The 25,639-nt window shown below is 33.3% G+C and overlaps 2 protein-coding genes across 4 annotated transcripts; both read right to left on the bottom strand.

The window, feature by feature from the left end:
• Positions 1-665: 665 nt before the first annotated feature.
• LOC148604975 (uncharacterized) lies at positions 666-10,848 on the bottom strand. 3 transcript variants are annotated; one of them, XM_088548484.1, is made up of 9 exons: positions 10,574-10,848; positions 8,990-9,050; positions 8,423-8,472; positions 6,367-6,621; positions 4,015-4,275; positions 3,448-3,643; positions 3,125-3,238; positions 2,792-2,875; positions 666-1,048 (listed from the first exon to the last, which is right to left on the bottom strand). In XM_088548484.1, exons 1-9 carry the CDS (start codon positions 10,594-10,596, stop codon positions 782-784), a joined length of 1,311 nt encoding a protein of 436 aa, XP_088404610.1. In that variant the 5' UTR covers positions 10,597-10,848; the 3' UTR covers positions 666-781. The 3 variants fall into 3 exon arrangements, with proteins under 3 accessions (XP_088404610.1, XP_088404611.1, XP_088404612.1); XM_088548485.1 differs by lacking the exon at positions 10,574-10,848 and adding an exon at positions 7,368-7,522; XM_088548486.1 differs by lacking the exon at positions 10,574-10,848 and adding an exon at positions 7,433-7,522.
• Positions 10,849-13,530: 2,682 nt separating this feature from the next.
• LOC148604974 (uncharacterized) lies at positions 13,531-25,171 on the bottom strand. Its single transcript, XM_088548483.1, has 8 exons — positions 24,519-25,171; positions 21,922-22,002; positions 21,071-21,120; positions 19,333-19,593; positions 18,624-18,816; positions 17,938-18,033; positions 16,372-16,473; positions 13,531-15,221 (listed from the first exon to the last, which is right to left on the bottom strand). Exons 1-8 carry the CDS (start codon positions 25,047-25,049, stop codon positions 14,946-14,948), a joined length of 1,590 nt encoding a protein of 529 aa, XP_088404609.1. The 5' UTR covers positions 25,050-25,171; the 3' UTR covers positions 13,531-14,945.
• Between the last annotated feature and the right edge of the window lie 468 nt (positions 25,172-25,639).

The raw sequence follows: 25,639 nt of genomic DNA, 5'->3' as shown, positions 1-25,639 counted from the left end.
AGGAACAATGCTTACTGCGTCGGCTATTTTTATTCTTAAAGATAGTAATTGTTTGTTGATATCATCACTAGAGAGGTACTAAATATGAGACGAGATATCTTCAGCTGTATTGCCAATCGGAACTACTCGGCCATTTCCGCAGTACTAAAAAATAACTTTTTGTCTTTTGTGTAACTAGAAATGCTGAGCTGTTTCGATTGCTATATTTCACGTCTTAACGGATTGACATCCATCTTTACGTACGAACTTGACACTACCCCGATTTTATTCACATGTTTACACTTCCGGAGCATCTGTTTTAGTGAGAGTTCATATTGCAAACAATTACGGTTTTGTTTTTTTTTTCTTCATTTGTTGTCTTTCTTTATCTTCAGTTTTAAAATGTAATCGTATATTATTCTAGTAGCTACATTATGTACATGTATGTAGATGTCTCTGTTTCCTGTATTTTCATTTTGGTCATATATTTAGATTCTGATATCTCTGAACTGTCCTTCTATTTTGATGTTTTAACATAATTTTGCCAATATTTTGATTGAAGGTGTTTGATTTGTAATGGCTTCCATATTCAGTTTTAGAAGAAAATACTGTACTAAGTTGTATTACTTTTATTATTTTTTTTTCTTGTTTCGTTTTTTGCTCTTTAGTATTTTTACTAATAATAATTATTTTTATTATTATTTAATCATTTCAAAACTTATCACATCATGTCATGTTTTAAATATCCTCAAGTTATTGCACCCATATTTATACATATATGGTTCAGCATATACAATTATTTTCATTTCTTTCCACTTTGTTTTAATTGTACAACTCCCTGGTATAATGTGGGACCGCCTTTATGCAGACGCATGGCTGGCCACACTACATAATCTACTTCGTTGCCCTTTTTTGTGTATGCCCTAAAGTCCTCCACTTTATCAGCATCGAAGATGAAGTCAATAGGTGGTTCACTTATGGCACTATGCCAAGACAGTTCTATACATGCACTGACGTATGGTTTTAATGATGTGTTCTTCGAAATATCACCAAGCGTGTTCCAGTAATACTGAAAATATGATCATAAAATTTGACATCATACATTATTGATACCACATGGACAATAAGTGATACCTGTTAGTGAAAGTGGTCTAAACAGGACCCCTATGATCTTCAAAATCAATTTAAACAAACGTTAAACTAATATAAAGAGGATGTTTATATTGACTAGTTTGGACAAGCTTACTGATTATTCAGGGTTGGATATGGACAGGTTTCACTGACATTAGTGCTGGTAAAGCAGTAAATTGTTAGAGCTTCAAGAGCAACACTGACTTCCAAGTTGTTATTTTTAGATCAGGATTTTAAGGAGGTAGACCTAGGGTAAGGGACATAACTCATGAAATCAGTAATATGTTTGTATCATATTCAATATCACCAAAGCCTCTCAAGCTTTCGTTTGAAGCAGAATAAAATGCATCCAAGTTAATTACATGCTTACATAAGATTGATGTAAAATGCTGAATACAAACGTTCCAATGATTTTTAAGAGTTGTGTCCCTTACCCTAGGTCTACATCCTTAAAAGTAAGTGAAGTTATTCAGTTATATTCTTTGGCATTTCTATTTTGCATGCTTACCATGGCGGTCTTTTGCTCACACGGGTTCTTTATATTTTTTTTGATTTTTGATTTTTTTTTTGGAAGGGAAATGAAGGGAACTCGAACGGTAATCAAAAAGAACATAATCTGGGGATAACAATCAATACAAATATTTATAACAATGAACATGAAATAACCATAATAATATGCACATAAAAAGAAAAGTGAATGAGCAACTCATTCAAAACTTGAAGTATAAACAGGTGTACATGTACCGGTAGGATAAGCGTCCCCTGCTTTTCTATATACATCAGCCGAAACAAGCTGATTCATAAAAGACAGCATACTATAATTCGTTGATATGATAATAAATTAGAGAGTGTGAATATCATTCTCTTCTATCGATAATGCAAGCAATTTCACTCCATTCAGTTCAATACTTTAATTCCGTCTCATTTTATGCATAAATATAAAAGGGATTATAAATATCACATAAATTTATGAAATATTAATGAAAGACAATAAACACCATATGAAAAATTATAATACAATAGCAGTGCATAAGAATAAAACAGTGTTTGCCGCCTTTTAATTCGTTGGGTTACTCGATCCTTTTAACACGTTTACAGCATATCAAAAAGACGGCAATATTTGCCCCCTGTATTAGTTGATATGGAGAGCTAATCATCATCCAATAATTGAAAATATGAATGTCCCAAATTTTGTAAATCTGTAGATTTTCTATCAAGTATGCCGAAATTGGGCACTGTTTGGGACAGTTTTGCAAATCAGAAAACTTGACACAAAATTATTGTTTTTAATTTCTAAATTCCCCTAAGACAGGAGTCCTAATCTTTAAATATATCCCTGTGTACCTTTGACGGAGACCATTGAAAAAAACAAAAATTAGTATTGAAAATTGGAAGTTTTCCCAATTTTGTTGTTTTTGGCAAATTTTAGGCCGCCATATAACTGAAAATTAATGATATGGTAAAAATTCATAACCATACTAAAGATTTAACTGTGCATATCGTATTTATGTAACATTTTAAACTTATTTTCTTTTCCGTAAAAAGGGGCAAATATTGCCCATATCGTACCAGGTCTTTTGCAATATCTACATTATTGGTATTTCTTTGTATTGAACATTTTGACAAACACAAAACAATGATACGCGCCAACAAAAAAGCCTTCGATTTGTATTTTACTTACATCACATAAGTAAGGAATGAAATGTGAAGTAAAAGATCGTCTAGCATCCTTTAACACTTTGATATCATGTGACCTAGCAGCAACCTGTCAAAACAAACAATAATATGATAATTATGATACATATAAAAAGGTACAAACACATCTTAAACTACATTCAACTAATCTAGTTTTATTAGAATGATTTCATTTTCTTGAATTTTTTGTTCTTGCAAATTTTGCATCAATTGGGTGTGTATGCATTTTCTATCTTATTCAAACAAAATAACCTCATTTGCCCAAAAATCAACGAATAAGTAAGCTTGTTAAAATGCTACGATTTTGCATTCTACTTACATGTGACATCTGTGAGTTAGAATGTCGTGGATCTGTAATTTGGGGAAACAGGCAAATTTCATTAAGTTTATTCAGCTGTTGTTCTGCAAGACTTGAACAATACTCCCAGCATTCCTATATTTGTCAATGAAATAAAAGACACTGTCGTTGATACACAATACATCATATTCCAGAGGTGTCATAGCTTTCAAAATTATGTGCACTTTATGAAAATTTTTATTTGTTTAATTAGTAACCATTACTTACTAATGTTGTGGTTTCTGTGTTTATAAATAATACAGAAAATGAAATGGCTCATGATACTACATGATATACATTCATACCTTCAAAATGTTAAGAAGAAATTGGCAAGTCTTTTTCTCATCACCATAAGATGAAAGGATTTCGAAAGCGTCAGTCCAAAAGTCATCATAGAGTTTGTTGAACTTTTCTGCCAATCTCTGTGGTCGATTCGGATCACTTAAATCTGTGATGTAAGGATTGTCATCTGATATTTTGTCACCAGCAAGTCTGCTCAGGCTACAGACAAAGAAGATGGTGATCACACAAACGAAACACTCCGAGTTCATGAAATATAACATACCTTTTTGTTATAGAATTGCAAGTGTACCACAAGTTGTGTTATGAACTTTTAGAAGCAAGTAATATTGTTTCGTCTGTCATATAATAGAAGTGCATAGTCGTGATTTCGTTTTTATTCATAAACAATGACTATATCGATTTAATATGTACTATGCCTACTAACAGCAATTTGATATGTTGAATAAACCATGTTGACCAGGTTAAGTCCGTACCATGGAAGACTACAGACAGATAAAATTACATGAATTATTTACTAAAACCTCATTTCGGTAATCACGTGTACTAAGAAACAGAGGTAAATAACAAACCTTGTACGTAAGTGGTCTACTTCAGACTTTAAATCAGTATTCTCAATTTTCATATTGTCTAATTCATATTTTAGTCTGTCGTTTTCTATCCTAAGCGATGAATCGGATTCCTTCTGTACAGTCAAGTTCATTTCAGATTTCAGTTCCCGGAGTTCTCGATTAAGTCTTTTGTTTTCAAGTCGTTCAGAATTAAAATCGTTCGTTACTGTATTATAGTCTTTGCTCAATTGACATATCTTCTGTATTTTCTCTTCTAGTTGTCTGAAAGAAAATAATATATGTACAAGTATTGCAAGAACGCATATAATGTTTAAATAGAAATAATATCTACAACAAAAATTATTTCAAACTATAGAGTCATGTTTTTTTTATATATTTTTCCTTGTTTACGTAAACAAAATAGTAGAAACAACATATGCCAATAGAATTTTATCTTAAAACACATATAACATCAGCTTTCATCGTGCATTTCTCAGTCAATAGGTTTGTATATCTTTATATACTCTACGGCTTTTTCAATAGTGGATTTATAAGATGATTCAGAATCTTACTTCATTTATTATTTTCTATGCTAATGATTCTTGAAGAGACAAAAGCATGTTTCAATTACTATCAATAGAAATTGTAAACATAAGGCTATAAAATTCTTATTCTGGAGAACATTTTGCTCTTGTTTTACCGATTAGACATAACGTGTCAAGCTAAAAATTTACACACTGATATGGTGATGTTAATCTTTATAATCCAAAGAGGATAAACAGCAAAATACTAATTGTGGATATGTACAATATTTATCCTAATTTTCTCTGACCCTATATTCCTCCCTTTTCTATATGGATTTTGACAACCGGGTTAGGGCCAAACCCGGAAGGGTCAGAGGAATTATGGACTAGTGCAGTTTTAATTGTTAATATACAGTAATTGAATAGTCTAATTATATTTCTAACTTCTTTGAAATTAAGGAGATAGACCTAGGATAAAGGCCACAAATCTTCCAAATCATTGGAATGTTTGTATTCGTCATTTTACATCAATCTTATGTATGCAATGAAGTAACTTGGACTGATTTCACTCTGTTTCAAAGGAAAGCCTGAAAGGCTTTGGTGAAATTGAATATAATACAAACATATCTCTGATTTCAAAAGTTATATCCTTTACCCTAGGTCTACATCCTTGAGTAAAACGTCACTGGAACCTTTCAGAACCGAACTCGAAAGAGCATTGGGAATACGTAAGCTCGACACGACGGAGGTATATGGTTATGGAGACAACAGTAATTTTCTGTGAGGTTGACGACCTTTATGTTTGGGCATCCTAACAGAGTAGCCTTTGCAAGAGCCGTTTTGTCTTATCAAGAAAACCAGTGTAATGGTCGCAATACTTAATAATTTAAAAAGCAATCTGAAAGAATTAACCCCATACGCTGAACCACCTGGAATGTTACTGTATCGGAAAAGGTAGTTGACAATAGGGGGATTTGACCGTCGCGGTTGTAACATTTAAGTAGAAATTTTTCCGTTAATTTCGGGATGAAAGTCAAGATAAAACAAAACTTGAGTGTATTTTGTGTCCTTGACTTCAAGTTTTCATTTAGGTTGTTGAAGCACTCACAAAGATATCATTATTATGGGTTAAACCATGTCATTCTTTTTGATGAAAGCTGAAATAAAAGGACTATGGCAACTTGATTCCTTTTGTTGGACGAACTAATCCACTACATTTCAATTAAATTGTAGTAATGTATAAATGTTACTGTTCAGAGTTATTGTTCACAAAGAATGATTTTTCTCTGATTATAACAAGGTTTCCTTTTTTAAATCAAAATAGCGTTCAATCAATTTTTCCAGTTTTAAAGTTATATGCAGATGGGGTATAGTAGTACACAATCTTATCAAAAGCCGATCTCGCTGCTCCCGGTTTAACAGACATAACAGAAAACCGGGACCTGCGAGATCGGCTTTTAATCAGATTGGGTAGAGTGGAAATCAGAATGTTGTTTATGTTATTACACACAGAAACAGATACGGTCGTAGATGTTCTGAAAGTTCACAAAACTTCTACGACATTTTGTGAAATCCACTGCTGGTATACTACAAGTATGGGGACCTACAAACACTAAAGATAGCTGATAATGCTCATCCAGTACCTGAATTGTATCCAACTGCCCTTATGAACAGGCGCTGTGGAAGCGGAGGGCTGCAATGACAGTTTTTTGTCATCAAAAGACCTGTGCAATATCCTGCTTTCCTTTGGTGGAGTGCATGTGCATGTCTCAATATATCTTTTACAAACTCAGAGTGTTTCCTTATTTTGTTTTTAACGCCTTCTTACTAACAGAGATAACCAACAAACCTTTTAAGCAAGTTCTCATCTTCAGATTGTGGTTGAGGATTCTCAGTTTTGATATTGTCTAGTTCACGTTTAAGTCTGTCATTTTCTTCTCTCAGTGAGGGATCGGGTCCCTTCTTAAGTTTTAGTTCAGACTCCAATGCATTGAGTTCTCGATTAAGTCTGCTTGTTTCTTGGCGTTCAGTATTAAAATCGCTCATTACTTTATGATATTCAAGACTCAATTTACTAATTTTCTTTGTTTTTTCATCGAGTTGTCTGAAAAAAATAAACCTTTTTTTCAGAAATATGTACAAACATGGCAAGAAAGCATACAATGTCAAAAACCAAAATGATATCCACAATAGAAAAGATTACAAACTTTATAGAATCATGTGATCACGCACACTCGAACAAAGAGAAACATATACTCTTGGAGAATGTAAACACAACAATAAGGCAGTATATAACATTCATTTTAGTAGGTACGGAGCGTGAGCGACGTCCAATATATGTAGACGCTCCAGATCTGAGACACGGTTCTGTTTCGTCAAGCTGTTAGGAAGTGATTGTTTGAATGTTTAACGCAGACACACGATGAATGATACATGAAAGAGTAATCAAGAGAACCAAGATTCTAGCGGAAATCAAAAGAATGAAAAACCAGACATGGAAAACAGACATACACAACATAAACTAACCAAAATAATCCATACAACGTAACAAAAATAAATGTGCAACTCGGACCACTAAAATAGTAGCACGGACCAAGTGCATCGGTAGGGTTAGCGTCCTCTGCTTTTCTACAAACACCCACCGAGTTGCTCATAAAAAGTCAAGTCTAGCACATTTTCGTTTGTCGAGGTGCATGTATTAGCAATATGAGAAGAAGGTCTAATTTTACTTAAAAAAAAAAGAGATTCGCGGAAGGCAGCATGACATGACCGCAGTATGTTGAACTCTGTTCACTTGGTACATTTGTGGACACAATAAAATTTTTGACACTCTTATGCGTAGGGACTTACAGTTCAATAAGGACACAACAACTGGTTTGTCTGTAGCATCTAGAGTGATTTTCAAACATTTATACATGAGAAATATGTCAACACCCAAGGTTTCTTCATGTCATTTTTCATCCAGTTTGTATTAAGCCCAATGCCATCCTTTTTTGGCAAATATCCTTCAGGCAAAAAAGGGTTCGATTAAAAATGAGTAAAATATGTATGAATTACTTAACATTTCTCTTTCAAAAATGTTTCTTACCAACATGAAATTACTACAAGGTACTTTAGACATACACAAAACTATTTACAATTAATAACGATGTCAACAAAAATAATTTAACACAAGTACTATATTTTAAAAAAAGATAGCTTTTTACTTATAAATATTTTACATTTCATCATGAGATAACACGTGACACGTAATTTTAAATTCCGATACAGTTTTTTTTTCGAACGCCACTAAGTTATCAGTATTTGGCCAATCGGGAAACTGAACTTTGATCAGGTGACTTATGTTTCCATGAAAGAGCGTCTTAAATAAGGTCAAAGGGTAAAAAGCGAACCTATACCGACTGCGTCGGAGTAATAAACAAGTATCATTTTTTTTTTATCATTTAAGTACTGCATAAAATCGTACAAGGGTGATTCACATGAGAGAGAAAAACAGACATTTAATTGCCATTGCACAAAAATTCTACATTAAAATGGACATAGGAAATAGAATTTTACCAGAATGCATTGGGAAGGGAGATAAGCCTGTAAATCGAATAGAAGGTAGATAATAAATATTAATATATCTTTCTTGTGCAAATTCATTTTTAAATACTGACTTTACATGTTTAAACTGAACCATAAGAGGGATAAATATAAGAAATTTGGATATTTTTTTAGTGAATCATTGTTTGTTATAGGACCTGTCTCGTTTTCAGAACATGTGCCCTTTCAAAGATTTACATGTATTTCAGTAATATTTGTCAAGTCAAAACCTCTTCCATAGTGACAGGAAAACATTCATTGACAATTTAAATTAATTTGCTCTATGTTACAAAAACACACTTGAACTATCTTGGACTCACTGTTTTAAAATATCAATATCAACAGCCTCACTTGAACTATGTACCATCGTCTGAAAATTATCATAGTAAAATGATTAATCATTAAAAAAAAACACAAACAGGTGTCCGTTTGGTCTAATTCTAAATAAAACTGTTTCTTAACCAAAGTAGAGAACTGTATTTTTTTTGTTTGTTTTTATTATTATTTTTTTTATTTGGTTTTATTTTATTTTATTTTTTAATATACCCAAACACTGGTAAAGTCTACAAAGATTGCCCGTTAGCTCAATATAAAATGGTTTTGAAAAATGAAATAATGACCCTACCTACCACCGTACTTTTTTCTTGCTTGAAGCAGGAATTATGCCTAACATGTTAAAGTACATTTGGGCAACTTGTAAAATATTGCATCGCTTGTAAGTTTTGGTTAATACCTATGAATTAATAATACAAATTTTTACTTTAGAGTTGGCTCCATATTCCTGCTTTTAAAACATGAGAAGGTATTCATAAGGCAATGCACAAACATGTTCTGGTACATGTAACAATATTAAGAATTATTACATGGTAAAATATAGATTAACTTACTCCAGCTGTATTTTGATTAGTGTTTACGTCAATAACCGACTTGTGTTGTCCTTTACTTGAGCTACAATGTATAAAGATTCAAAATTCAGCGGCGGATCATTATACGGGGGTTCTAAGAGCTGGAATCCCCAACCCTTGAATTATTATATATTTTTTTTATTTCTACCTTTTTTCTTAAACCCTGTTGGAATCACTTTTCACAATCTATGGATCTGCAAGTGCAACTTTCAGATATGGTTATGTAGTTGTTATTGTGATCTGTAGGAATTCATGGTTTCCTTGGCATCAGGTTGCGACGATCATTTTTTTTTTCATCCATGATTGTATGTCAATCACGATTTGTTCCACTATTGGCCTCTTCTAGGGCCATTTTCAGACAAATATATCATCAACCTGTACGCTTGTTTATACTTCTTTCTGTACGGGTATAACTAGTTCATATTGAAAGAGGGGCTTGGAAGATTTCTTCGGATAAAGCTAATTATTTTAACCATGCAGGAAACGGTTAAAATATTTATTTACCATATACATCGTCACATTAATTAAGTTATGTTCTTGTAAGCATAATGTCCGGATCAGAGTTGAATGGAAGGACCGAAATGTGTTTGTCGACACCAAATGGTCATCTCCTATATGGTACAGGGTTATGTTACTACAAGATTTAAGTCATCACTACAGAAGTCTTAAGGTCGTCATCATAAACTTGTGGATCGTTACGGTGTATCCATCTGCACCATGAAAACTGATTTGTTCAATGTGTCATAGTTTTCCTTTCCTTCTTCGTCTAAGCCGGACGACCTTATATGAGCAGCTCGGCGGTTCTTCTAGAAAAGCAGAGGACGCCTACCCTACAAGTGCACCTGGTCCATGCTCCCAGTTTTTAGTGGAGTCCGAGTTGCTCATTTACTTTTGTTATTTTGTATGTATTATTTTGGTTATTTTATGTTCTTTGTTGTGTTTGTCTGTTTTCCATGTCTGGTCTTCGTCCCTGGATTACATTCTTTTAATTTCCGCTAGAATCTTGGTTCCCTTGATTACTCTTCTAGTGTGCATAAACCGTATGTGTATAATATTTATACATGAGTATAATCATCAATGTAAATTGAGAAGAACAATTAATAAGTTCATAAGTATGCCCTTAAATACTTGTATATAATTATATTCTATCAATCAACATGGTTATCAACAAAATAAATGTTTTTAAACCAAACACTATCAGGATCAGTGATCGTCATCACATTTAAGTTACTACACAAGTAACGACTATTTCTAAAATGTGCAGTATTTTATTTTTTATTTTTTTAAAATGTGCGTTTTGTCAAAAGAAACAAGAAATACAATCTCGTCCTATTTGGCGATAAGCGGTGTTGCGCTTTTTAACATTTAAGTATATTCACCAACCAAGTGAAAAGAAAAGGTCTTCATCAGCAGATTTAATAATCGGTTACGATTCTTAGTGTTTGAAAGTTTGTTTTTTTTAATGAACATTAAGGGGATTCGGACGAAAAATGTACCCAACACTTCATTTATCTAAAAGAGTGCTTCGAGTAAATATGAAAGAAATGTCTAGCGATTGCAACTTACTTCACGCGCTGGGAATTTTCCATCTTACTACTTCAAATATTCCTTTTTAATTATGGTATATAGTTAAATACCGGGAATTCGACGGTCGAATTTCAAACAGAATTTATAACCTTCCTTGTTACTTTAGAATCCGTTTAATAACATTGACACTACCAAATAAACGAATCACAGTTATTCCGCTTGTGTGTTTATACTGAACGGTCATTTAACATCAACACCAATAAACACTAGGGGAGAGGTGCGAAGCAAAATATTTAGATGAATACAAAATTATAGTTAAATGAGAATTATTTAATCAAAATTAAGACACTGTTTCAATGGTAAGCAAGATTTATCAAATTTACAAAACCTAATGGTATTATTCAGTCGTCGTTCCAAACCCACTCAATTAATTTACTATAATTACTGTTTACATATTAAATCTTTATGAAGTTTTATCACTAAGTGCTATGTCTGAGATTGATTTTTGGGGTTGTGACTTGAACCGTTTTAGGGGACATATCGGGTCAGAAATAGGCATTTTCGTGATATCAATCTGTATGAAATTATACCACAAGGTGCTATACAACAAAAGAAAGCATGGGATTGATTTTTGGAGGTTGTGACATGAAACTTTTTGGAGTTAGGGGATAAAAGGGGACCAAGAACAATCATTTTCCTGATATTATCTGGACAATAACTTGACCTCAAGTGAACGGATGTCTTTGATGTTGGATAACAAGCTGCCATACTTCAGAAGGAAAGCTTAGATTGTTTTGGGGTTTATGAAATCATTTTTTTTGGAACGAATGGCCAAATAGGTGCCAGATAAAATCAATTTTATGTTCGTACAGTGACTTTATTATATGTGAATGGATATGTTTTAAATTTTACCACAATGTTTCATTTCACACAACGAGAGTTGGAATTGAATTTGGGGGTTGTGAATTTTAAAATGTTAAAAAGTGAGAGCCCAAAAGGGACCACAAACCACTTTTTTTATTTTATTTTTTATTTTATTTTATTAATATTATTATTATTTTTTATAATGCCTTTAGTAAAATTGATTGAATCGCTTAGAAATTGTAACTTAAGGTACCACACCACCAAAGGAAGGCCAGGGTTAATTCGGAGGGGGTTGTAAGTTTAGCCATTTCAGAATGAGACCCAAAAAGGGACCAGAAACAAAAATTTTTCTGATGTTCTGACAAAAATTTTAAATCTCCTTGAAATTATATCGTAAGGTACCATACAGTAAGAGGAAAACAAGGATTAATTTTGTGCTATGTTATTTGGGACCAAAAAGAGGCCAAATCATTCAGGGGCAAATACATATCCTGCGTCAAACATTTATTCTCAATCCTTATTCAGAGCTTGAATATTGTGTCCACACTTGTTAAGATTAAACATGTGCTCAAATCTGTACTAATAGTATGTGTTATTTGTCCATGAGATAAAGTAAAAATACTTGGATGGATTTGCTGACCGCATATTTAATTTTCTATTTTCAGGTGTTACTCTATATAATGTACATGTACAATGTAGTTGCTTACTAACTGTTGAAATTAGGGTTCATTAAATTGAATGTACGTATTTTATACTATTATAATAATAATTGTCTACTCTGTGTTAAGAAATTTAATGATTTTCTTTCTTTAATTTCTACAACCAGCTGAGTAACTAACAAATTGATATAAATTAATTTGAGATAAATACTGTAATCTGATTGGTTAAAATAATTTTGTTACATCTCATTGGATAAAAAAATATTGACATGCCCCTATTCAGTTAAATTCAGAGCTACTTTTCTCATGTTTAAAGATAAAAATATTTTAAAATTAATTTTTGAGAATTGGCTATGATAAAAATTTTGTTTATTGAAAAATAACAAATTTTCCATGTGCATATTGCTTATTGCGCGAAGTGCATGAGAACATGAGAAAAGTAGCTCTGAATTTAACTGAAGTTACATGGTGGATCGAGGGAAAGGGATGGCATTTACCTGTTTAACTTAGATTTTTTGGCTTACTGCTTTTACATGATGACTTGTATCAGATTTTCAGATTCCTCACTCATCTACTTCCTGTTTACCGATTGACTTTGTCATTTTTCAGGCTTTACATAATGGAAATTTTCTTAGCATACATAAGGGAATGCTAAGACATTTGATATATTGCTTTTGCATGGTGCCTTTTACCATGTCTCCTCTTTTCAGGTCCCACGCTCGTTTACTACCGATCGCCTCAGTGTCACCCTTTCCTCTTGTTTAATTTTTAGTTCTGGAACTCGGGTCAGATTATGAAAATATTCAAGTAGAAAATTTTGAAGTTTTTTTTAACATTTTCATTCTTTCACAGAATCTTATCTTATTCTGTGTCAAACATTTAATCGCAATCCAAACTCTGAACTGTATAAAAGCTTGTTTGTTGAGGCCATATTTGCCCCAACTGTTCAGGGTTGACGACTGCGGTCTAATCACACTGCGCCCTTTAGGTACGACATGCCGTACCCACACAAAAATGATTGGCTACACCCCTTGTTATGGTAGTACTTGAATAACCGGGATCCGTTGCCTGGGTTACATTGCTCAAGGCAAAAACGTTAGAAAACGGTTAAAACAAACCAATTTAAAACTGGTTGAGCACTACTGAGTCAAAAAGGGTCTGACTACGGGCCTGTTTACCATAAAAGTTAAAATTTCATTTACAGGCCTAGAAAAATTGTCATTGGGACAAAATTATACGCGATAAACTATACCAGATTTTAGGAGTTATTGCCTTGAAGGTGAAGGGATTTTCCACGCACTGTCTTTAATTAGAAAGATAAGAATCTAAATTCTTATCAGACTTTTTTTTTCTTTTAGTCATGTTTTGTTTTGTTTTGTTTTTTTTGGGGGGTGTTTGTTTTTGTTTTTAGAGGAGGTGTTTTGTCTTGTTTGTTTTTGTTTTTTGCTTTTTGTTATTTTTAGTTTTGTTTAGTTCTTGTTTTGTTTTTTTTTTTTTGTCGGTGGAATACTAAAACAAACATGGAATAGTACTTAATTTTTTTTTCAATCCCCCAGTCAATGCAAATGTCGAAATCCCATAACGGTGTGTTTATCATCCACATTTGACGACTCCTCCCCTAATCTAACCTTTTTGTACTGAAGGCAAGTTTTGATTTAAATACAAAACTACACATTTTACAACAAAAGCACAGTTCAAATTCTTTTCTTACAATTTCTGCATTTTACGTGTTTGCTGAGGTAATAACTGATGTCTTTTTTTATTAGTGTCATCAATAACACCATGACAACTGAGTGTCCTGTTTCTTCCAAATCTGTTACATTTGTCAGAGTGTTTTTGTGTGTTTTATTATTGTTTTTGTTTTTTCTTGTTTGTTCTTTCCTTTTCCCAGAAATAATTTGCAAGCTGGGCGTGTGCATATGTAATTTTAGTGCTTTGATGACACAGTTATAATCGATTGTCTGTAAGAAAATGTAACTGTAAGAGCAGTATTTTTTATGAATGTAGATATCTGAGGCCATGTTTAGGATCCATAGTCAAGATTCATTTATGATTCGGGATGAAATGGCTCGTTAGAAGCAAGGATTTTTAAAGCCTACTATAGCATTTCTGCTCATCGCTGAGTTGTTTGCATGCATGCCAACACCATATTTAGCAGGAATTGGCAATGGTTGTAAAGATGAAGGTTTAAATATTTTTTTTTAAATTAACATGGTATTTAACTGTCAATACAATTCATCAAAGAGAACTTTAGAGTAACCTGATAAAATATAAAGCAGTTGACCACACCCCAATCACTTCCATAATTTCGTAGCATGGACCAGGTGCACCAAAGGAACTGACCATCAGACCATCAAAGACCAAAGTAAAAGGCTAAATTAATTCTCGAATTCGATTTACAAATGAATGTGTTTACACGGATTATGTAGTATATCTTTTATTAAAACAAACTACAAATAAAATATCGTTTATAGTCATGTGCATAATAAGCTGTGCACCTGGTCCATGCTCCCAGTTTTTAGTGGAGTCCGAGTTGCTCATTTACTTTTGTTACTTTGTATGTATGATTTTAGTTACTTTATGTTCTTTGTTGTGAATGTCTGTTTTCCTTGTCTGGTCTTTGTCCCTGGATTACATTCTTTTGATTACCGCTATAACCTTGGTTCCTTTGATTACTCTTTGAGAACACAGTAAGTATACCTCTAAAATCACGCTTAGCTCATTTTCACTATATCAAAATGTGTATCATATACCCATTAGATGTAATATAAACCATGTTTTGTGCATCTGTCTTGACTATACTAGTTAGTACTGTCTGCTTAATGGCCTTTGAGACATCAACTTATTGATGCTTAATTAGTTTTCGACTGTACGTTACTGAAGACTGTTCATAGATCATTGGCACTCTCCGAATCAGATTTATACTGGGCCACCCCTTTGTACATTAAAGGTCCATTCTGGTATAAGTACATGGCTGGCCACACGATAAAATCCAGGGTTGTTCCATTCTTGGTAAAGGGGCGGAAATTATCGGGAATCTCCACTTCAAACGCGAAGTCCAGAGGTGGATCACTTACGGCACTATACCAGCATAGGTCAATACAGGCATCTACATATGGTCTCACGGATTCGTCAAGTTCATTGCACTCAGTATCCCAATAGTGCTACAATAATGTTCAAAATGTTCAGAAACTTCAGTATAAATCAGACACTTCAGTATAAATCAGAGGTAAATTTGTAGGAGAAAGAACATTATATTGAGGGCTTCAAGGACGGTAAGTTCTTATAAACTGTGTTACCATCTCAAAATAAAACAATTATATTATGTTTATTTTATTTCAACTGAAAGTAGCCTAATCAATATTTCTATTTTCTATTTGTTTGTAGATATAGGTAATAATTTTTCCCCATGTCTGTCGAATCTGTTATAATTTTATGAATATATCTCACGACTGATGACTGATATTTATTTTCATGTTCAATGATAATGAAATGAAATGTAATTCATACTGTAAAAATCTTCCATAGTGTTTTATCAAAACGATCATAAAAATTCTTTCTATTACACGTTAGAATTTTACGTTTATATATAGTCTCCCATTACTCTTTTAGGGTAGCTTAAGTCTCACCTTGTGTATTTTAGACTTAATACAGAACTGTAATTATTGTGAGACTGACATAAAATATTTGTCCTGCCTTGTTGGTATTTGTGTTTCTAATTAAGTAGCACTCCAGCTAAGAATCATACAAAATGTGATACATGGTTGGAAAGCCTACATATTTTTTATTTTTGATATTTTGTTTAAAATGCTTTCGTAAACAGAAATTAACATTTGGTTTTTCCTATAACCCGTGATCATAGGAGATAAAAATTGCACAGAATGCACTGTAGAATTCAAAATTAAGGGAAATAACTCTGTAAAGGGCGCGCAAATACAATAGAATCTATTGGGTTTTCAATGTTGATTATCTCCTAAGAGCAGGCAGATTTGAATGAATAATTACATATTTCATGATATAGACCTATAAAACAACTTAATTAAAAAAATAAAAATATGTAGCCTTTTTTCGGGTGTATCACATTTTTCAGATTTCGCATGATTCTTACAAAGACAGCTACTTAATTATAATGCCATTTAGCTGCCCATACACAGACTTCGATCTAAAAGAAAATGGACTCCTAGAAAGGGGACACTTAGCGCTCCAGAATATGCACTAGCCACCAGAATCCACTGTTTGCATTTTATTAATATATATTATTGTAGGAAGTTAAAAATTATCCAAATGGTCGAAGTCCTTCTTACATGTACCTACCTGGCATAGCTGTGGTACAAGTGCCTGTGCAAACAGTTTCCTAGTGTCCTTAATGAGCTTACTGCTCTGTATTGGCGTATTATCCTTAACTTCATCAGATTTCTGACAACAAATGCTAGTAGATTAAGTACATGCAATATATAAATGGAAAATATGAATCTTACAAGCCTGGGTTTTTCATTTAAAAAATGTTTTTAGTTTTAGTTTTTATTCTGGCCATTTTAAATGTTTTGTAATCCGTGTTTGATAACTGCAGTTTTCCCAAAATTATATATAGCAACGAAGAACACTTTAATCTCCAACGAGAAAGGAACAACACTGCAAAACAAGAGGCTTCACCAGATTCATTTTTGCTTTTCAAAGGCAATAACTTTAACAAAGTCGTCTGACAACTTTGACTCAATGAAACATTTAGTAGGCATATTATAAGAATCATTTTATGAATTGAAAGTTTTGTACTATCTATTTTATTTTTTTTTAAACTACAAAAATACTAATTTTTCACCTTTCAATGACATGTACTCCAAGAATTAAGATGTCATTTTTACAACTTTGACCCAATTTAGACTTTTGTAGAATAATTTATAAGGATCATGCCATCAATTGAAAGTATTTTCTGTCCATTATAGTTTTAAGATATTTGCTAAAAACTGCCAAAAACCTCATTCTTCGCCTGTCAATGGCAATAGCTCTAACAAGTAGTCGTCCTACAACTTTGATTCAATACATATCTTTGTAGGCATTATTAGAAGGATCATTTCGTCTACTGAAAGTTTTTCCAATCTATTAGAGTTTTCAAAATATTGGCTAAAACTGCAAAAAAGTGATTTTTTTGCCCATCAAGACCAACAACAAGCAGCTAACAAGCAGTCGCCTGACAACTTTGACCAAATTGAGAAATTTGTAAAGCTTTTAAAGCTCAAGAATGAAAGTCACATTTATTTTCCAATCTCTCTTATAGTTTTTTTAGATATGTATAGAAATTGGTGACTTGCCCCCTATGGTCTAAAAATAACAACGGCTGCTATATCTATCAAATCGATTACATTTTTAAGGTAAATACCCTAAAGATGCTGCAGATGACCAATTGTGGTAATAATCCACAGAGTGGTTTCAGAAGTGAAAATTTTTAAAGAAAAGTTAACGACTGACGACAATCGGAACTCCTCAACCTTTCTAGCTTCACATTTTTTTGCGTAGCGGAAATGGCCGAGTAGTTCCGATTGTACAGACGACGATGACGCGATCGCCTTTTGGGCCATGGGAGCTAAAATGCAGCTCCGCGACTCGTGTCAAAAATCATATTATCATTTATTTCAACTCATTATCATGATTTAAACGTAGTAAATAATTGAAACTACAAATGTATTTTGTGCTGCAAAGTCAACGTTTCCGCTATGAAGTTCATTACGGATTAACCCGATTCGTGTTAAATTATTCATCTGCTTCAAAATTATGCAAACGAAGTAAAATTTGTTAAAAATATGGTCTCTCTGGTTAATGAAATACAAGCGACGGTCTCAAAATAATACGTTTTAATTTTTTTTTAATTATTTTGTTTTATACCTTTCCATTTTCAACCACGTTCTCTAATGATAAAAACGTCCTGCGAAGTTCAAGTAACTGTCTCCTTGCCATTTCAAAACTATAATTCCAGCAGCCCTGCAAGTGGTGAGAAACATCTGAGTACTCTATTTTATTTTATTTCAATATATAAATTTGGTAATAATAATTTGTGATATTCGTTTCATTCAAGAATCATCAATACTTTTTTCTCAAGTCCATTCTCTTGTATTTCAGGTGCTGTGTTGCTAGAAAATTTAAAGCTTATCCAAATGTAAGATTCGGACTAAATTATTAAAAATGGCATATTGGCCACAATTATAAATTTCTATGGAAAATATAAATCTGCAAAAAAAACTGTTTTGTCTGAATTAGTTCATTGTCAAATCTTACCTTTAATACAAAATGTTTGTACCATCTTTTTTTTAATAAAATCGTTTACTCGCATGAAAATGTATCGTGGTAGCGCCTAAATTTAAAATTACTCACATTTAAGACTTAAAAATAGTAATACTAGCGTGAATAGAAACAGAAGAAGGTTTTTATGTTTTTAAAAGTTCTATTGTAGAGCAGAGGAAAGTGTGAAATGTTTCATTAGTTATGGACGGACAAAACTGCATTCAATTTCTGTTTCAGTTTCATGGGCACACGCCCTGTATGATTGTGCTCTCCGGGTCAAATCTACTTACTTGAAAGATATTGATCAGATTCTTGCAGGTTTCTTCCTCGCTCTGTGTTTTGAAAGTTTCGTAGGCATCGGTCCAATCGTTATCATAGAGACTTGCGAATTTCTCTGCCAGTTTTTCTGGACGATGCGGGTCGCTAAGGTCGGCTATAAATGGGTTTGAATCTGTCAGCTTGGATCCAGCAACCTTGCTTAAGCTAAATACGAAAATTGAATTAAGAATAAGGTATGGAATATTACATGGAAAAGGAGGACAAAAACTTAAATTTAGGGTAATGATACTTGAGAACCGGTAATTTTAATAGGTGATGCGATCTCAAAATTATTTTGACATAGAAAACCAGGATGCATTTAATAAGTAGATAAACATTATCTTTGAGACGACTGCATATACGGTCGATGATGGTTTTATGTGCGCTCGTATTTATTTGGTATGACCTATGGAGGGATTTTATCCATTTTCAAATAAGAAGCCTTATATCAGTGTAACCATACATTTTTACACATTAAATATTTATGCCATGCAGTTATTCAAACGGAAAATTAATGCAAGAACAAGCATTATAAGCAACACAAATTATGATAAAAAAAGAACTACAAAGCCTTCAACTCGATTGTTTTTAACCTCCCTTCCACGGCACCTCTAAAACACTACATGTACATACATGTACAAATGTAGTTTGGAATACAGCAAATGTACACGTATAAGTCACCTCGTCCTCAATGAATCCACATCTGACTCCAGACCGCTTTGTTTTATCTTGAGCTGGTCGTTTTCAGTTTTTATCCTTTCGAGTTCAAGTTTTAGAGTGGCATCTACTGGTTCATTAACATTTTGTTTGATGTTTGTTATCGTCTTCTCGTGTTCAGATCGTATTTTATCTCTTTCTTTTCTTACATCGTCAAGCTCCTTTTTCAATTTGTCATTTTCGTTCCTTTGGTTTTGGAGTCGGCTTTCTAGATCAGCAACTTTGCTTTAAAACGAAAACAAACATGAATCGTTTAAAAGATCAACAACACGCTTCGCGGTCCTGGATATAATTTTGATAAGTTTGAAAAACAATATTGCTCCTACTACTATAACAATAAAGAATATTCAGTTTAAAATCCTCCTTTTTGGTGGCACATATTGCTATCGTAAATGAATAAAATCAACCAATATTAAAAAAAAAACAGATTTACAAAACAATTCGTTATGCAATATATATATAACTTCAGTTGCCTGTTTTAGCCCATGCTGTCCATGCATTTTCCGAATCAGAAATTTATAAAATGGGGTATCATTTGCTGATATGTGCAGGCCTACATTTTGCACAAATCTTATTTTTTCTTTCAAGAAAAAGGGGGAGGACCCATCCGTGGAATCCTACTTCCCTGGATTCGCCACTCAAAATTAACAAAGTCTTTATTTAGTGGAGAAATACGCCGATCAATTCATTATATTATAAGTTTTTATTTTTTTTTTCTGTAAAACGATTCGATAGATATGTATATGAGCAAGATTACATTGTGTATCTATATACATGCTCTAATCCAATAACTCGAATTTCTTTCTTACAGTATAACAGGCATTGTTCCGAAGCTCCAATAATGTTGAATTCATTTCAATGCCAACATTTATTGTACCAGGGATGTTGTATGGACGGACTCCAGATATCGGTATATAGTTTCATTGTTATAACACTATATCGTTTTTCCTATATTGCATACCTTACAATGTATATCGCATCTCTAGACCTATACCACACTCCTTCGCGGAACATACTTGAAGTCAAGTGATACAGATTTTGACGTAATGTTCAGCATGTACTCACTTTTTATTATATCAAGGTCATGATTTAAATCGCCTACCAACCTAACAAAGCGCGGACAGTCGATGAGCATGCTTGACATACTACAAATGTAGTATACACCAACCAGATAGTGTTAGTTTGGAGTAGAACAGAAGAATATTCCTGGAAAAAGTGCACATCAAGCATGATCGAAGACTACCCGGCAGTTTACACGACAGGGTCTGCATGTAGAATCAATCTGATTTTTTCCGACCCAGTCGGTATAGTTTCGCTTTTTACCCTTTGACCTTAAAGACGCTCTTCCATGGAAACGCAAGTCACCTGATCAAAATTATGTTTCCTGATTAGCCAAATACTGATAACTTAGTGGGGTTACAAAAAGGAAATTTAAATTGCGTGCCATGCGACATTTCCTGATGAAAATTAGTATATAAAAACAAATTTTACTGCGTCGGCTATCTTTTTTTAAAGATAGTACTTGTTTAGATTTACAATGATCGTCATTTTTTCATTATTACTAAGAGTCTTAGTACGTAATGTGCTGAGTTCAGGGGAAATAAATGGTGCACAAATTAAGCCAAGGAATAGTTTTAGAGTATTTTTTAAGATCCCAGAATAATGCAAAAAATCATATTTTTAAAATGCTGCACTTTATTACCTTTTCAATTGACTTATTCGATTTTCCTTGTCCGAATCATAGGTTTTTGTCTGAAAAAGAAAATAATTACTGGTTTATGACAGCTAAAACACTAAATTGTCAATAACAAGACATTTAAAAAAGAAACAATGACTGATACAAATAGGTATATTAATTGTTTTCTTTTCTATTTAAAACAAATGGTTTAATAATATGATTTCTACTGGGACTGTCTATAGTTAAAAATGCATATTGTTTCTTATTCAAGAAAATGCGCGTACCTACTCATGATCAGAACAGCAGGCAACATCTTTCTGATTATCACAGTTTCATAATGCTAAACGAGTATGGCTACTAAAAACCCTTTCGAGATAACCACAGCGGTTGTTGATGAGCGTTCGTAATACACATTACATTAAAGGGGTGGTTAAGGCCCCAAAATTAATTTAACCCCATGTTTAATGCGCTGTCCACAGTCATGAGTGCTGGCCATTAATGTGTCGTCGTATCGTTATAGAACTTCTAGATTGTCATTGTACTGTGATCGTGGATTTTATTACTTTTGTTGTCGGGCCTTTCAGAGCATACTTAAAGGTTTCTTTATACATGTTGAAGACCTTTTGGTATCTCTGAAAATACATTTTTTATTTTGTATAAAGATGTTTCACCATATCCGTTTTTCTATATAATATACTTCCGCCAGGTAGGGCTTAGAGTAAAACAAAAGAATTATTCTTGCGGAAGTGTATATTAAGCATGTTCATAGTCTACCCAGTCTCTGTAGTCCATCGTATTGTAAGGTTTTGTACAACACCATGCCCATTCGGACAATCAACAAAGATCAATCTGTTCTGGAATATATTAAAACTTACAGGTTCTTTGCCTTTCTGTAGTGTTCGTTTCAATTTAACATCTTGCAATTCTGTCGCCGCACACATTTCTGAAATGTTTTCCTAGAAGTATAAAGGGAAAGTCGTGTAGAACCCGATAACATTTTTTCACAAAGACAATTACAAAATTATTAAATGGTCCGCTGTTGCTTGTTACAAAAATCGAAGTACTCATGTACTGAATCAATTTATATCGATCATTTGAATTTTTACGCCGCAAATAATCGTCAAATTGCAAAAATTGGGCGTGATAAAAGGAAAATACGGACCTAATTCAAAAGTATCTAAACATTAGCTTATTGATGTAAATAGTTAATATAGAACTCTTTGATTTATTCTTAAATTCGCCATTCTGATTTGGAAGGTCATTACCAGAAACAAACACCAAAATCATGATACATCGTTGCAGTGCGCCAGTTTGCGTAATATTCAGGTTCGATGTCAGTTTACATGGAAAACCTAAATGAATGAACAAAAACTCTCCGACATACTGGGTAATTGAACAACAAACTGCTAGTTGGTCATTCCCAGTTTCTAAACTTTCAAAACAAAGTTCAATTTATCGACCTTCGGGTCCAAACAGTCTGTTAAATCATTCAAACTTCAGCCGCCACAATCATTGAAAAATTCATCTTCTTTTGATACATGTCCCTCTTAACTAGCTACATTTCTCAGTTGATATAAGCTTTACAGCTCACGTGCTACAAGTTATCGCATAGACACCTATATGTCATTTAAAGTACCTAGTTTTTTAGACACCTAGCCCCAGACACAAGTACATTAACATAAGCGCCAAAGTCTTAGAATATAATTTCAGCAATTATGTCTGGTGCAGACACTAGCCATGCACTTTTAAGGCCCTGGAGCACCTGGATCACCCACAGCTCTATTATCTTTACACATGGCCAAAATAGCCCAAAAGAATGGTTATCAAAAAAAGCAATATCACTATAGCACAGACCGAGAAATGCATTGTCAAAATTCATATGCTATCGTCTAAGGAATGTTTCATTTTTAATTATTATCTCCGGGTTTCTGATGTCACGTGGCGGTAACCGTAATAAAAAAAAATACAAGATGCAGTGAGTGATATATCGGGATGGTTTCATTGTTTATCCTATCCGTATGTACATGTACAACATTTGGCCCAAAAATGAGTGACAAATGATAGCATGGGACCCCTTTCTCTATATAATTTTCTTAATCGGATCCACTTCACCCTTTTCTGTAAATATTTGGATCCACTAGGACCTGCATGAAATATCTGATGACAACTTCAGCATTCCTCTTTATATTTCATTTCTATGAGCGATGAATATTTATACCCTCGCAGGGTTTTCATTTCTAGCTAAACATTAAATAGTTTTTTTTTTTTGCGTCTAAAATAAATAGACAACTTGAAAATGTCGAATGACAGTGAATGACTGGTGGCTTAGAAATAAACAGGTACCGATAAGAGGTTAGAGGTCAACTATTTTTAATTGGATCGTTAATCAGCATATTTAGTTCACAGTAAAAGTTATTTATTTGGTTTGTTTATTGTCGTAAATAACGTAAAATTAAATTCGATGTATTAGAAATACCTGTAAAATGGACATAACTATCTGTATTGAACTTAAATGGAGTATGCCAATAGGACTATTTTACTGCGGTAGTTTAATTTTAAGATAATTGCAAAAGCCATCAGGCTTTACAAATCTAAAGACTCTGCATGGCGACTGCTATATCAATTCTGATCTTCGATCTAAATTGATAACAAGACCCACAACATGGCTGGCTTGTGTGATCATCATTTGTTTGTTAGCACACATTTTAATATATATGTATGCCTGTGCATATTATGCAAGTATGTGTACTTATGATAGCATATACAGCTGCAAAATGTACGAGTTCAAAATGAGAAATGTTATATTAAAATATTTCTTACCAGTAAAGTTGGTATATATGTGCATGCATATCTCAATACACAATGTAAATATATAAACACTGCAAAGTTTGAAATAATACTGTTTGTTACAGATTACAGTAAATAGCTGCCTCTAAACGTGACAAACGAATGTACGGAGTCGAACGGCTACTAGTCCTGCTTTAATCGTTGGTGCCCAAGTAAAATCACGCTGCCACCCAATTGTTAGGGGGAATATTTTAAAAAACAAGGAATCAATACACATCATGACAAAGTTGCAACAGGGCTCTTAATTTGAATAATCTAGAACACAGGTAAACTCAAAACTCTGCAATAAATAGAGTATACACAGGCGTACGAAAATAACCTTTCTTTAATACTGCATGTGGACTAAATTCCCTTGTTCATATTTTTGCGATCATGCAGTTTATGTTTCCGGCCATTTTACATTTTCCCATTTTAACAGCTTTCCCAACCGCTCTCACGTGAGATTCAGCCTATTCTTAATTAAAACTTTCTTAGCTCTCTTAAGGATAAAACTTATTTAATCATGCGCAATGAAAACCTGAGATTTATACCCAAGGCATCTCTAAAGTACCCCCAGTCAACCCCCTTAACGTTATTTAAAAATATTTTTAAAATGCTGTTACATATGGCCATCTAGCTGAAATACCTCAAATATGTTATCATTATCTTCGAAATCATGTCCATGATTCTCAGTATTTTGGTTATCTTCAGATAAATCAAATTTAATGGAAGGAGACGGAAAAGGATAGTATTTTACAAGTAATTTCTTTGGAACCATTGAACATCCAGAGGTTAGTCTTTTCCTTTCTCTATACAATGACAAAGCTGCATTTTTCACATCTTTAGGTCTCAATTTATCTTTCGTCTTTCGAACCTCATTTTCAGCGACTTTTGAAGGGGTGGTGAAGATGTCAGCGGCATGCTTTCGAACGCTGACTCGGAACTTCTGGGCCATTGTCTTTTCTTTGTCTGCTCCATGAATGTGTTTATTTCTGGTCTTGATGATCGTTTTACCCTCTTTATCTAGAATCACAGATGCTTTGCACATTTTCTTATTACTACATCTATACGTAACACTGCCATTTTTCATAACTCTAGCTTTTCGATAAGTATATCCATTGACAATAACACAAGCGTTTCCTCTATTTGTCTCTGTGTGAACGACTTTACGGTCCATATTGAAAGATTGTGCCAAACCTAATTCTAATCATGTCCGCAAATGTTTCATTTCCGCAAACGTCATATTTTACTATAAATAGATTACCACTGCGGGCGATGAGGTACTCGTTTGAATTATTTTGATCTAATCCACCATTACCTTATCAGTAAGATAAATTCACTTTACATCACAATATTTGCATGGTATTGAAAATAATCCAAAACGGGGGTCTTACCCTTGGAATCCCTCAAATAATGCAGGATATCAGCTTTAGAGCTTCACACATCTTCGACTTCGGGTGTGGTAGCAAAATAATAATTTGTTCTTCAATCAATTACTTTTTATAACTGCATGTACATATATACATGTAAGAAAAGCGGACATGTAAGAAGGGCCATGTCATTTGAAAAAAAAATTTACCTTGGTATTTACTTACTCAAGTACAAGTACGTGTTTGGAAAGAGGAAGTAAAAATATCGATTCTAGTTTCGTTTTTATCTTCTAAGTATCAGCAGATGACAAGAAATAGGGACATAGACAATCCTTAAAGCATTTCAACCAGTGAGAGTTTAGTTACATTTAAGTATCAGTAGTGGTTCCAAGGGGTT

Source organism: Perna viridis, chromosome 10 (genome assembly GCF_037379345.1).
Source record: "Perna viridis isolate PV_CMFRI_1.1 ecotype Kerala chromosome 10, ASM3737934v1, whole genome shotgun sequence".
Lineage (NCBI taxonomy): Eukaryota > Metazoa > Mollusca > Bivalvia > Mytilida > Mytilidae > Perna > Perna viridis.
Note: the sequence above shows the minus strand (reverse complement) of the source record. Positions and strands in the feature narration are given on the sequence as shown.

Bases quoted from the DNA above. Each gene is read 5' to 3' on its own strand.
- LOC148604975 (XM_088548484.1), bottom strand. From the start codon at position 10,596: ATGGAAAATTCCCAGCGCGTGAA. The intron at 3,644-4,014 runs GTTTGTTATTTA...CTTTGTCTGTAG, and splicing joins GTAGACCACTTACGTACAAG to CCTGAGCAGACTTGCTGGTG. The intron at 1,049-2,791 runs GTAAGTAAAATA...TCATATTTTCAG, and splicing joins TCATTCCTTACTTATGTGAT to TATTACTGGAACACGCTTGG.
- LOC148604974 (XM_088548483.1), bottom strand. From the start codon at position 25,049: ATGGACCGTAAAGTCGTTCACACAGAGACAAATAGAGGAAACGCTTGT. The intron at 18,817-19,332 runs GTGACTTATACG...TTTCGTATTTAG, and splicing joins GTGGATTCATTGAGGACGAG to CTTAAGCAAGGTTGCTGGAT. The intron at 18,034-18,623 runs GTAAGTAGATTT...CACCACTTGCAG, and splicing joins ATCTGATCAATATCTTTCAA to GGCTGCTGGAATTATAGTTT.